Raw genomic sequence first — 12,994 nt, 5'->3', positions numbered from 1 at the left:
AACACAACTTCTACTATCCATGTGTTTATGTGATCAATTCGCCTCCATCTTCGCATGACTTCTCACCTTCAAGTTACACCATAAAAGTTCCATTTTCAACTTTATCTGACAGTAATTATGACGAAATATTCAAGAACACTTGTTCCTTCAAATCAGAAGCCTCTTCAGTAACAAACAATGTAGCGATGACATATCATCTGACTGGACTGTTCCTCTCCAGCAGCAGGTGAAAAAAAATCACGGCCACAATATTTCTCAATCCCTCCAAAAGATATGGTTTATCCACACAGTCCACTTTCCAACTGAAGTCACAGCCTATGACTCATTGGTGACACCAAGATCAGCCTAGTGTTCTGGAGCAAGTCTGGTGAGCGGTGTCCATGTGGTTAGATGATGGAGGGTTGTGATTCCGATCTACTGACTGTAGCTTCATGCTTGTGTGTGCTCCACAGCAGCCTCAGAAGAACCGCCACCTCCCCAGAGCAGGACCATGTACCTTCTCGTTCGTCAAGTCGCTGACATAAAGAGTGTGTCCGAACTCGTCCATCTCCTCCGACCAGCCGCGAGGCGGCGAGCCGTACTGGCTGTCGGATTGGCTGGAGTAGGCGCTGAAGCAGGTGTCCTCTGACGACAGAGGCTGGAGACGGCCGATGGAGAGCGAGAAGAAGGGCAGGAAAGACGGTGAAAGCGAAAGAGGAGTGCTCTGCCGATTGAGATGAGAGAAGGAGAGAGAGAAAAGAGAGACACCAGTCACCATAAAGACACACCCGGAATGAAACAAAGCTCCCCAACACCAACATCAGACATGCAGAAGAGAAGAATCATCAGCGCAGTTTAGCAAAAGGAGGCTGTAGCGGTAAGACAGAGAAACTCAGGTGCTAGTTTCTGTCTGTAGGTGTCACTGTGGAGCTGACGGTCATCAGTGTGTGAGAAAGTGAACCCTGCAGACCATCAAGTCAAATCTACGCAGCATCTTTGAGGAAGTTCACTCTTGAAAGCGCTAAAAAGACACTTTCCCTTCAGCCGAGGCTGCAGACTGGAAATGATCATGATGACAAGGCACTTGGAGAAAATCACGCACAGACCAAGGATCGACAGCAGGAGGAGTTCAGCAGCTCTCTCACTTTGACTGGGCCCAACCTCTCTCACATGCAAAAACCAATGCAGCGAACGCCACGGCTCACGCCATGCTTCACTGCTGACAAAAAATATTCCCCCAAAATAGATTTCGGATGGTCACATGATCATGCAAGGTTCACGTACGTTGAGTCAATTGTTTTCCCTTTTTTGATAATGTTACCTTTTCGATTTTTAACAAGAAACGTATTTTAAACCATCATTTGTCCATTTATATATATATATATATATATATATATATATATATATATATATATATATATAAAACAAACTTTTTTTTTTTGTTAAACCAGGTCAATGAAATGATAGTGAAAGCGGGACACTAGCAAGAGAGGATCACACACTCTTGATTGTGATTCATCCTTTCAACTCACGACTGCAGTGAGACACCGTACCTCAGAGCTCTCTCCTGTGCTGTGCAGTTCTCCTCTGGAGCCGCTGGTGCTGGTGTCCCGGGCCCGGGGCGGCTTCCACGTCCTCTCGCGGGTGGAGTGGTTATAGTAGTAGTGCCGGCCATTCTGGTCCTTGTAGGTCTCCCAGTCGCCGACTACGTGCAGGGGTGACCCAGAGGGCAGCGGGGGCAGGTTGGACTGTGTGATTTTCAGCTCCTGGAGGTTTGTGTAGACGGGAGAGTCGGGTCGGCCCTGGCCCGTTGAAGACACACTCTGATGAGGGAGAGAGAGAGTTGAGTGGATTAGATCTCTTACATCATCTCTGGAGTTCCTGGACAGCAGGCAGGGCTATGATGTAACAAACTTGGCAGAGAGAGTGCTGAGGTCTTGAAGCACGCGTGGGCTGGTGGACTGGCACCAGTATCAGTTCACCAAATCCACGTCAGAACGCAGGAACGTGGCCGTTGTATAAGAACACGTCCGGCAGAAGTAGGGAAGTGAAACTGCGAAGGGACCGCACTTCTCACACGACCTCCGAGGCAGAAATGATGCCGATGTACACGACACTAACCCAACTGTTTCTGAGGGCAACATTTTTCATGGCAGCATCTGGCTGGGTTTGTCGCAGCCACTCAAAATAAACGTGTTTTGGAATAAACTATGTTTACACCTGACCCAGAGAGTCCTTGTGAGTTCATGAACACATTCAAGACAGATAAGAGTCTCCAGGTTTAATTCACTCTACACACAGATAGCAACTCGCAACAAAGGTCCAGCACTGGAAAACAGGAACAGGAAAACAACTACCTTAGTTTCTTCTCGTCTTCCACTTAATTTTAAGTGTTAATTAGGGTTAAACTACCGCATAAGTAGGTAGCTGTTTTTTTGCCCTCCATTTGCTTGACAGTACCCCACAAGGGCCCATATACATTTAAGTAAAACAAACAGCTGACACAGCGAAGCCTGTGTCTCATCCTTGTAGTTCACCGCTCCAAGTCAATCTCCGTGGAAGAACAACCGTGTATCATCAGGCGACCTTGTGTGAGCAAATTAATACCGTCAATATTCGTTCACATTCTGTTAGAGTTGTTGCAACAATAATAATGAAATAGTTCCCCTACTTGCTTCACTGATCGACAACATTACAACATGTTCTGTGAGTCACTGATGTTCAGGAGAACTGACTCGTGGGAAAGCCGACAAATCAAAACTCCCTTCGTCCAGATATTGAGCGCTGCAGGCCGCCCAGAAAGGTGGAGCTGTATAAATAATAAGCGTGACCATCAACAGGGAGTGACTCCTGTGTCCGGTCCAGCTCCTCTCCATCGATGCTGCCTTCATTAAAACGCGCCAGTGATTTGATCAGCGAGGCGCTTGTCATGATTATTTTATGTTGTGTATACAAAGCATGCGGCGCGACGTGGCCAGGACAAGCATAAATAACGCTGCTGCCCTGTGGCTCTGTGATGATGTTGCAGCGGGATCAATAGAGATGAATAATGCAGCGGAGCAACAAACAGCTGGAGGAATATCGGAGGACGGAGGTATTTATTGGATGAGGAAGCGGAAGAGTGAGCTGGTCAATAAAACATGCTCATAAAAAACCTGCCTTCTGTGACATACATATATTTCTTCACACAAAATGAAATGAGCTGGGCCTTGACCACACAAACTGAGGAGCAATAACTAAAGATAATAAAGTCTTTTTTTAACAGCGATGGAGCAGGTGAGAAGTGGTCGTGATGGAAGTGACCTACTCTGAAGTACGCAGCAGCAACGTAGCGTAGCAACAAGACGTGGCCTTTCGGTCTGAAGACCACCGCTCAGATCGTCCCAAGCTGGCGCTAGACTGTGATCAAATCGAACTGATATGAAGAGCTTAGCCGTCACAACTTCATCACTTTCATCTCTCCTTAGATGTTTGGAAGAAGCAGCATGGCAGCTGGGTGCACTCAGGCACCTACATTTAACACATTACTACTGTGACAGAGACAAATGATGTCGCAGTGAATTGGTTATGAACTCACAAGAGAAACACTGATAACTCAATACACTGACACGACTGGAGATCTCTCATAGAGTTGTTGTCCAATAAACATCAAGCTAATGTGTACATTGGAGGGGAAAAATGTAAAAACACTTCTATGGTCATCCATCTTTCACTGATTTACTGCACCAACGGAGCAGTTAAATTTAGTCTGAATATAAAATCAACACTAAAAACTGGGTGAAACGTGAATATTCTTCTGCACACACCAACAATGAACACAGTAGTTAAGCAACACGTGCAGCCAGCGTTGCTGCCCAAAAGGCAATAACAGTTTGCATCAGTCTTCAAACTCAAACGCCTCCCTTAATACAATGTTCACATATGCTTTCACACAATGTCTTCAGCAGACTGTTATGGTAGAACATGACAAGAAATTGTGTTACTAGACGTTATGGTTTGAATGTATCAAAAGCAAAGGCTTCCAAAGCTGAATCAAAGAAATCTAACCTGATGCAAACATTTGAAGTCATGACATGGTACAGACCACTGATACTTCTCTCTCAATTACCTCAGGAAAAGAGCAGCCAGAAAAGACGGCATTGTCCTCTTCGTGCATTGACATGGTACGAAAAACACTCCTTAATCGAGTCACCGCCATCGCTCAGCAACGCTCTCTGGCAGCTCGCAAGTTTTGAAAGACTTTCCTGTCCAGCTCGAAGAGGATGTGATCAAGAGTAGTGCGTCGCAGGGGGAAGTCCTGGAACTGACGGTTAAGAACCCAGAATGAAAATCACTTGAGGGTTCACCACAACCACATCCCTCCTAGTTCACTTCCTCAAAGAGAAGACGAGAACGACAGAGTGAGTTGATCTGTCAATCAGTTGAGCAGTGTTTCCATGAAACACACGATGGGTGAATCTTTGTTAGCCCAGACGTTAACATCCACTCTGTTGACTCATCACATCAAAACAAATCCTGACCTCACATCTTCACTTTCAACCGACTGAGCTGCGTCTGAAGAGCTGCTCCCAGAATGAAGGGTTGCTAGTGACAGAGACGAAAAAGGACATGACTTGAAAGGACATGACTCTGAATGTCCAAAACTATCAAGCAGGACCACAAAGCTTATTGTTGCAGACGAATGTGAGAAAAATGGAAGATTAATCACGCATCAGCCAGCAGACCTTGGTATTTGCAGCAAACTAAGCCCTAAAAGAAAGACTTGCAGGGAAGCCAACATCTTCATGGTACAGGTGGAGGACCTTGCTTTAATGAATTGTAACAATGTTATCAGATGACTTCACTGACATGTTTGTCTTCAACGGGGGTTCTGGTAGATGACCCGACTCACTTCACCTTCATAGCGAACCCATGAAATTCTGACCTTTAATCTCACAACAAGTTCATATAGGCTTCTTAAATTAGCATTGTTAGCAGATCTTAAAGTTCACATGAGATTGGGGAAACGTCTCACACGCCCTCGCCGTATCAAGACGCTAGCATTTACCCTAATTGGTTCAAAAGGCCACTAAAGGGCACTGACAAGATGCTAATGAGCCCTCCCTGAGCACCCGCTCTTGAATGACAGCGGTAACTTGATCTTTGGGAGACGACACCCCTGATATGATTCAGGGCTCGGGCGGCAGGTCGGGTCATTACAGATGCAGAGGGAATCCCTGGAGTCCATTAAAGCAGCGGCCCAATTCTGAGCAGCTGGTGTCAGACATCTGGCGCTAACAGGACGACCACCTCATCATCACCGAGGTCCGAGCCCACAGGAGCAAAGAGGGATATTAAGATGTTGACCTGTCGGTGATAGAGTCCTGCAGCACGAGGAGGGAGGACGTGCGGTCAAAAACACAGGTGGTCGATTAGTGAGGAATATTAAACTGCCAAAGTCTTCAAACATAGAAGCTTTTGAATAGTAATAACAGTAATATTTACAATCCAATAACTTTTATAATATATAAATGGACAAAATGGGATTTTCTTTTTGGGAGGTCAGCTAAAAAATGTTAATGTGACTGTGGCTCGCACATTTCTTTCCAACACACTCACTCACAACCACACCTGCTTTCAGATTCAGAAGGCGCCACAATCCACAGGCCGACAGCATCAGAGAGAAAACCGTCATCCGCACAAAGCAGTGCAGATTTACATTCTTTATTTCCCGGTGCCGGCCGTGGCGAGGTGTTAATGAGTTTGGATAGTGACGAAAAGACGCTGCCAATCCCAAGTAAGAGAGCAGTTATCAGGAGAGCCTGCAGCTCTGGAGGGGAATCACAATCACCAGCGTGGCTTTTCTGGGAGATAAAGAGCAGCTCTGCCTGCAAGACACTGAAAGTGAGATAGAAGAAGGAGCTCGCGCAAGTGAATCGATGACAGCATCCAAAGTAAACTGGCAGCAGTTGAACCTTTTTCCACGCTGGCGTCACTCCCAACACAATCTCAAGCTGAACACTGACTTTGTTCCAAAACAACAGCATCTCATTAAAATTCACATAACTGCTATTTCTTCTACTCCACCATCAATTGATAGCGATTCTGATCGCCCAGATCCCGACACACGTGCTGCTCTCTTCCGAGTCTCTCATGAATGAGCCACTTACATTAGCAGTGAATGGCAGCTTGTTTTGGTGACGTATGGAGACCAGACTCCCCGGGTGATTATTGACTGGTTCCTCTAAAGTCTGCTTGGCGAAGCAGTATTGATCACACAATATGGCTGACCATGACTCAATCAATACAATTGGATAGCTAGAGCTCTGTATTGATGAGGTGAGTCACGCTTTCACTAGTCTGATACCCACAAACCAGGGCCACTCTGTTATAGAAGCTTTGTTGTTAGATTCGTTGTGGACTTAAGACATACACACAAAGTTGGCGTCCTGTAGGTGGCAGTGTGCTGACTGGTTTAACAAACTTGCAAGCCTGACTCTTCCTTCAACCTTCCTTCTGTCTGACTGACACAGAAGAACCTGCTGCGCTACATACCGCACAGAACTCACTCCTGTGGACCCAAAACACACAAGCAGAATGCAAGAAATATGTGGGCTTGAAGCATCCGCACAAGTCGACTCACGTCCACCGCACATGCTTCTTCACTGAAGTTCACAGAACGTTATCTGCTATATATTTAACCCACTTCCGTTCCATCCAGCAGAGGAGATATTTCTGCCCTAAAACAGATGAATCAAAAGACCCGCTGAATTTGGTTTTAATGAGGAAGCACCGACCACGAGAGGAGTGTCTCTGAGTCAGACACCTAAGTCACATTTTAACACACCAACAGGCCAGAATGAGTCACTAAATATGGGCACAAGGTTTGGGGCTCCGCGGCAACCATGGGGTGTTTCCTGGGTGACACCATCAGCATAGCAACCACCAGAAGTAACACTTTGGAGAATGTAAACAAAAAAAGCTAAAGAGCTTCCCATGGTCAGTGAAATTCATTTTTAACCAGAGAACCAATAGTAATTACCTGCTAATTTACATACACGTTAGTCTTTTGTGAATATACAAATCTTACCATTTTTTCCAACAACTTCTTTTTAATTATTTCCTGAATAAGAATGAAAACGGGGGCATACAAAAGTGTCGAGTTCTGATGTTGATCTGGCTCCAGAAGCAAATCAAAACCCTAAGTACAGGCAACAAGTCCAAGTCCAGACAGACATGTCAGCAGGTGAAAGCTGAAGGTTCATGGTCTCCTCTAAGCTATGGACTGGAATTAGTCAGTGGAAACGCTGAGATAACCATATAAACTACTCTTGCCCAGCAGACTCAAGCCTGTGTCCATCTCATCTATCCTTTTGTTGGGACGGCCTCTACAACCAAAAGAGATTTTTCATCCAAGGATCAAAGTCAACTTTTCAAAGAGCACTCAAAAGTGTAGTGTGCCCTTGATAATCTTGTTGTGTAATCTCTGCTGCATCTGCTGTTGCATAACGACACAAAAAAGACGGCTGACAGAGATGCGAAAAGTGCTTACTGTGTCGTTGCACAAAAGGAAATGAACCTTCGCAGATTTATTTGGGGTGTTGGGCCTCGTTCAGGCAAGTGTGGAGCGGCAGCTGCTGCTTTGACTCCTCCCTCTTCTTTTAGGATTACAAGACTTCCCACAGGCCAGAACACTGTTACGTTTAAAAAAATCTTTGACGTCAAATCTGTTTCGGAGAGGTGGGGGGCTGACCTGGCGAGTCACCGTTTTCAATTTCAAGTGGAATGTAAGACAGTAAAAAATGGATGAAGTAAACCAGAATTGGCTGAATTTTATTTGTTCAAACAGTACCTCCTGATTAAAGTGACTTCAGATGTGACCGTCTCTAAATTGAGGCTGACCAGTGCTCCGTCACAGTTGGGATGCACGCAACACAAAGCTTTGGCCGGATGATTAATCCCCTAATTCCATCTACCTTGGGCTAATGATGCTAATTCTGGTAGTGGCAGGGAACGCGAGGGTCTTACGTAAGACGGTGGACATGTGCAGGCAGAGCTTTAATCTCCAAAGGAGCTGGAGAGGTCTGCCGTGCTTCTCTTTACAATTAACCTGAGCTAAGATGGTCGAGCTGTTGGCTAAACATCGAACTGGCCGGCGCCTCACTATCCTGGTATGAGCTGAACACAAGTCCTCACGTCGCATCAATGAGCTAAAGCGCAGCAACACATCCGCAAACGTTTCCCTTCCCTGATCGGAGAGTTAGAAAGTTAAAAATAGCAGGAATCTAATTGTTAAATTGGCTGAGATAATTTCGATAACACTTTCTACAATTCTAATGTAAGTAGGTATTTCTGCATCTGTGACAAGTGTCGGCTCATGACTGATCTAATGGTGCACCAGAAAAAGACTTTTAAAAAGATACAGCTAACAAGAGAACCCAGACAATATCTCGGTAGCCACTGACAGATGTTTACATATCAAGGCGTTTAATCTCAATCCAACACCACAGAGCCAGCAAAGCCGAGGAGGATCAAGATATGTAAGGGAGATTAAGAGAATCTTTAAATCTGTATTATCCCTGACTCCGCTCCTCACTTTGTCAAGAACGGCCGGATGATGTACTGACGTGAAGCTCAAATCTCAGCAAGATGACAGAAGCTCAATGATAGTTGTTAAAATTAAATGTGCGACACATTTCATTCAGGCTTTCATTCCGACAACGGAATTCTCTTTTCAGTTTGAAGATTGGACAAGCTTTATAGACTGCTACTGGGATACTGCGATGGTAGTCTAAAAACACCTAAGTAAGAATTACGTAAGTCACTTCTGAACTGGTACAACAAAAACATGGTGCAAGAAACACCATGAAAGCTCTCAGAACACTATATGGTCATAATTTGAGATTTTCTTAGTGGTTCTCTCTAGACACAATGAGAACGGACATGTTGATGTGGCGATGCCCACAAGAGGACCCCTGACTGGAGTACAGGTAGGAGCTCCTGTAGGTGGCACCACAGCTGAACCAGGGGACTTACAAAGCAGAAAGGTGGCATGAGGACCAAGACTTTTCTTTCATCTCCACCTCAGCAGCGCCGCGTTAAAATGGGACGCACTATATGTTGCACTCTTGTCATGGTAATGTCACTGAATGTGATTTAAAGAAAGATTTGCTGACTCAAGCCTTTCTAGCAGTTGCTTGAAGACCATAATGTTTTTTTGCTGATCAAATCTTGGAATCAGTTTAGCTTGAATTGTACAATGGCAATTGAACGGGCCTCACCTCAAAGTCTGTACGACAGAACCTGAAAGTCAGGTGCATTCCCATGATCAGATCTTCATCCAAAACTTCTAAGGCAGAAAAGAAGTTCTCAGTTGCCAAAATGTGGCAAACAACTCTCACAATCTTGTCACAAAACTACAGCAGTCACTAGTCGTCAGTACGATGATCATTTCTTCGTTATGAATTCAACAAGTCTTGGGATCATTTGAGGGTCATGGAAAGCAGATATACCACCAACCTTGGATGAAAAAACAGAATCAGGCAGTTCAAGTTGTCCCCTGCTCGCCGTGTCAGACCTCATTAGCATCAGCAACACAGTATCACAGTAGTAATCCAGCTGTGTGAACTTGGACTAAGCCCAGCAGGGCCGACACATGAGCTAGTGTAATACCTCCAGAAAACAGACTGGGGTCCTTCAAGGCCATCAGGCTTCGTGCCATAGCAGGTCATCCATACTCACAAGTCTCCTGTCTCCATTAAGTGAAACACAGCTACACAACGCGTCCATGATACACCGAGCTTTGCCAGTTTCAGTGACAGAGATAAAAGCAAACGCCGAGGGGGGCCGTAATTATCCGAGCAGACTCCATAAATTTGGAGCTGCGGAGCCTCCTCGAGGCCAAAAGCTAAAAAACACAGTTTGTCAAGAAAACGTCTTCAGAAGCGACGTCCAGCTGTGCAATTGCTACTTAGAGGCTTTTGGTTCATGGTTCTCCATTAGAAGAAAATATCACGCTGCAGAAGTAAACTGACATTTACTGTGTTTTCATTTGAATGTTAGCTGTAATAAATGGAGAATAAAGGACCGGGAGGAATCCACAGGAGGTACTGAGGGATGTCGCTTCTGAAGAGCAGGGTCATCAGAGCTTTGCTCCAAACAGTGGATTCCGGAAGGTTCCTGAGCCAGAGTCCTTAAAGTGTCAGGAAAACCATGAAGAAAATGAGACTTGATGTGATTCGGAAGCACAAATCTCTGAACTCTTTCAAGTGCTGCAATTTGGATACTCGATTTAACCCTCGCTGAGTGTGAGGGAATATCTCACCAGCTCCCAGAAAGACAGCCTCAATGGAACTGTTGTGACCACAAAACTCTTGCTGTGTTAATACCCTCGTCCAGTTTTCTACGATAATTATCACCCACTTATCCACTAGGTTCGAAACAATGACCCTGCCTTAAGAGCACTCTGGTTAGGGGTAGAGTTAGCATTGTCAGGGTGACAAACGGCAGTTGTTATGTAGCCAAGGGGACTCCAAACCTTTGGTGAAAGGTTAGAAAGAGCTGGAATAACCTCAAAGAGGGAAATCCCATTGAAAAAAATCATAACAAAATCATAAACAAAGACACTGTGTAGTGCAGGCCTGGGCAAAGTGCGGCCTGCGGGCCATATACGGCCCGATGCCTGTATTTTCATGGCCCTTTTGATGTCAGACTAAAACTATAACTGATATGTTATAATTTTTTTTGCTCACTCTGTTTTAGTCACCACCCCCACCACTTCAGCATGTTCATGTTTGAAGACTATCATTTTCTTCTTTTCATTGGCCATTTTTGTGTGTTTTTCGGGTTCCTCAAAATACATTGAAGGAATATTGAAAATATATTTTGAAATAAATTGCTTGCTTTTTATCTTGAACGTCAGGTCCACAGATATAATGATTTATATTCAAATTAAATGCGTATTAAATAAAATATTTCAATTTGTTACATGGCATATTTATACTCATTACATTTAATCTTTATTGGTTCTTTATTTTGTCCTTGTTACTAAAGTATATATTTTGGATATTTTGCCGTCATGTTTTGTCGTCATGGCTGTCTTTCTTTTGATGATGGCCTCTCACAACAGTTAGTTTCTAATGTGGCCCTTTAGGAAATTGAATTGCCCACCTCTGGTGTTGTGCGACTACTCTTGGGTTATGGGAGCTAATATGTAGGAATCATCAGCTTCTGGATAGTGCATTTCCATCCAAAATATTATTTTGTGTAACCATGGCTTTTTCGTTCCAGGCTCAGGCCCAATCCTCGACCTTTCCAGTTCTTCAAGAGCATGCTATCCCTGCACTGTGTACTGATCCGAGTTTACTTAGGAAAATAAGTCATTTTAATGACTGTGAAAGTTTGCAATGTAGCTTGTGCTTGGATTATTAACAGTGTCAAGTCAAACGACAAACAGATCAATGAAGATGCATAAATGATATACATTTTAAAATGAATACTGAACTTTGACCAGCCGACTGCGACGTTCAGAACAGAAATGTTGGCGGCTCATTGATGTTGGTGTTTGGTGGCGGAGCCTCCACCATCAAAACACAGCCCAGTTTCATCCTCCAGAGCTACTTATAGAAACGAGGCCGACATTTCCATTGGTAAGTAGGACACCTCAGACACTTCAGCCGGACTGTTTGCTCGTTCTGCACTTCAATCGCAAAAAATGTTTTGCTTCATCTCAACTAACTCCAAGTATTCTGAAACACACGACCACAGCCTGTGCAGACTTGTCTGTGCAGAAGTGTAAGAATGTGGCCAGGAGGGAGAGAAACGCTCTCCACCTCTCCACGTGTCTGACATCTGCACGCCACGACAGCTCCACTCAAGCAGGGGACGGAGGGAGCACGTCTGGAATGAGGAAGTTGGAGAAGGTGCAGCAGTAGTTGGTCACTTTACAAAACAGAGTTAAAATCAACAGAAGCTAATGAGGCTCAGTTCAGTTGCCATGAAACTCATCAAGGTAATAAACAAGTCTCACTTTGCTGCGCCGATCTAATCACCTGACACCGAGATATTCAATATGACAGCTAGATCACGGGGACCAAACTTGTCTTTCTGGAATGATCGGTTTCCCTTCTTCAGTGACACAGTGATAAACTGCAGCTTCACTAACAAACAGTAAAAAAGAATTTGGACGACTTTCTCTTGCGCCAAGACAGTTTGTCTAAACGGAACTTAAACTAGAGGCTCAAAATTCATTAGAAGAATCAAAGAGTCATTCAGAAGTTAGCAAAGGTTTACAGATTGTTTGTGCCGAGTTCATTCAAAAATATTTTCTTGATGATGATAGAAGACACACCTTAAAATTGTACATTAAATAAATGTAGATGAAGAGGAGAGTGCAGGAAAACTAAGAAAACAGTGATATTCATGGATGTGCTGAATGAAACACACACATTTCCTTAATTTCTTGGCAAGACATTACAGCGCAGCTTACAGAGAGACCTTTGTCAGTGACACCAAAACTCAACTTAGCCATTCACAGATGAACCTGCTGTTCCGGTCTTGGTGCACGTGAACAATGGTGTGAATCAATTCTTTGGAGTTGAGCAACAAACGAACCTGCGACTAAAAAAATGCATTTACATGACATGTATATTGCAGGAAATGTTGGTGCATATGGTTTGTTCTGCCAAACACATCTTACAATAAAAAAAAAAAAATTACATAATGGTTTTAAAACCCTCATGATCTTAGGTTCTACTCTGGCCCTGCAGGGCTCAAGAATCTGGTCACTGCTAGCTGACCGCTCCGTATTGATTTCCAGATTTATTTACACCCTGCATTGACCTCAGTGATTGAAACAAGACTGCACGGTTATTTATCTGAGAGGGACCAGAAGCGGAGATTCGCTGACCCACTGACGACAAACCTCCAGCTGGTCAGGTCGATACGACACTCTCACTTCTAATCTCACAGGAAAGTAGGTCTTTGTGATTGAATGCTACAGTAAACCATTGAGACGACTGAGTGCAAACTGGTTTCA

The 12,994-nt window shown here is 44.3% G+C and overlaps 1 protein-coding gene across 8 annotated transcripts in view; it reads right to left on the bottom strand.

Moving 5' to 3' along the window:
• The window catches only part of LOC128769685 (rho GTPase-activating protein 12-like), a 32,268-nt gene that overhangs the window by 5,917 nt on the left and 13,357 nt on the right, over positions 1-12,994 (bottom strand). For 5 of the 8 annotated variants that reach the window (XM_053883607.1, XM_053883609.1, XM_053883608.1 and 2 more), the window contains exon 3: positions 1,533-1,802. In XM_053883607.1, coding sequence (XP_053739582.1) covers positions 1,533-1,802 — 270 coding nt within the window. Of the gene's footprint in view, positions 1-496; positions 704-1,532; positions 1,803-12,994 lie in introns of all 8 variants that reach the window. The other 3 variants (XM_053883603.1, XM_053883605.1, XM_053883606.1) reach the window with 1 other exon arrangement.

Source organism: Synchiropus splendidus, chromosome 13 (genome assembly GCF_027744825.2).
Source record: "Synchiropus splendidus isolate RoL2022-P1 chromosome 13, RoL_Sspl_1.0, whole genome shotgun sequence".
NCBI lineage: Eukaryota > Metazoa > Chordata > Actinopteri > Syngnathiformes > Callionymidae > Synchiropus > Synchiropus splendidus.
Note: the sequence above shows the minus strand (reverse complement) of the source record. Positions and strands in the feature narration are given on the sequence as shown.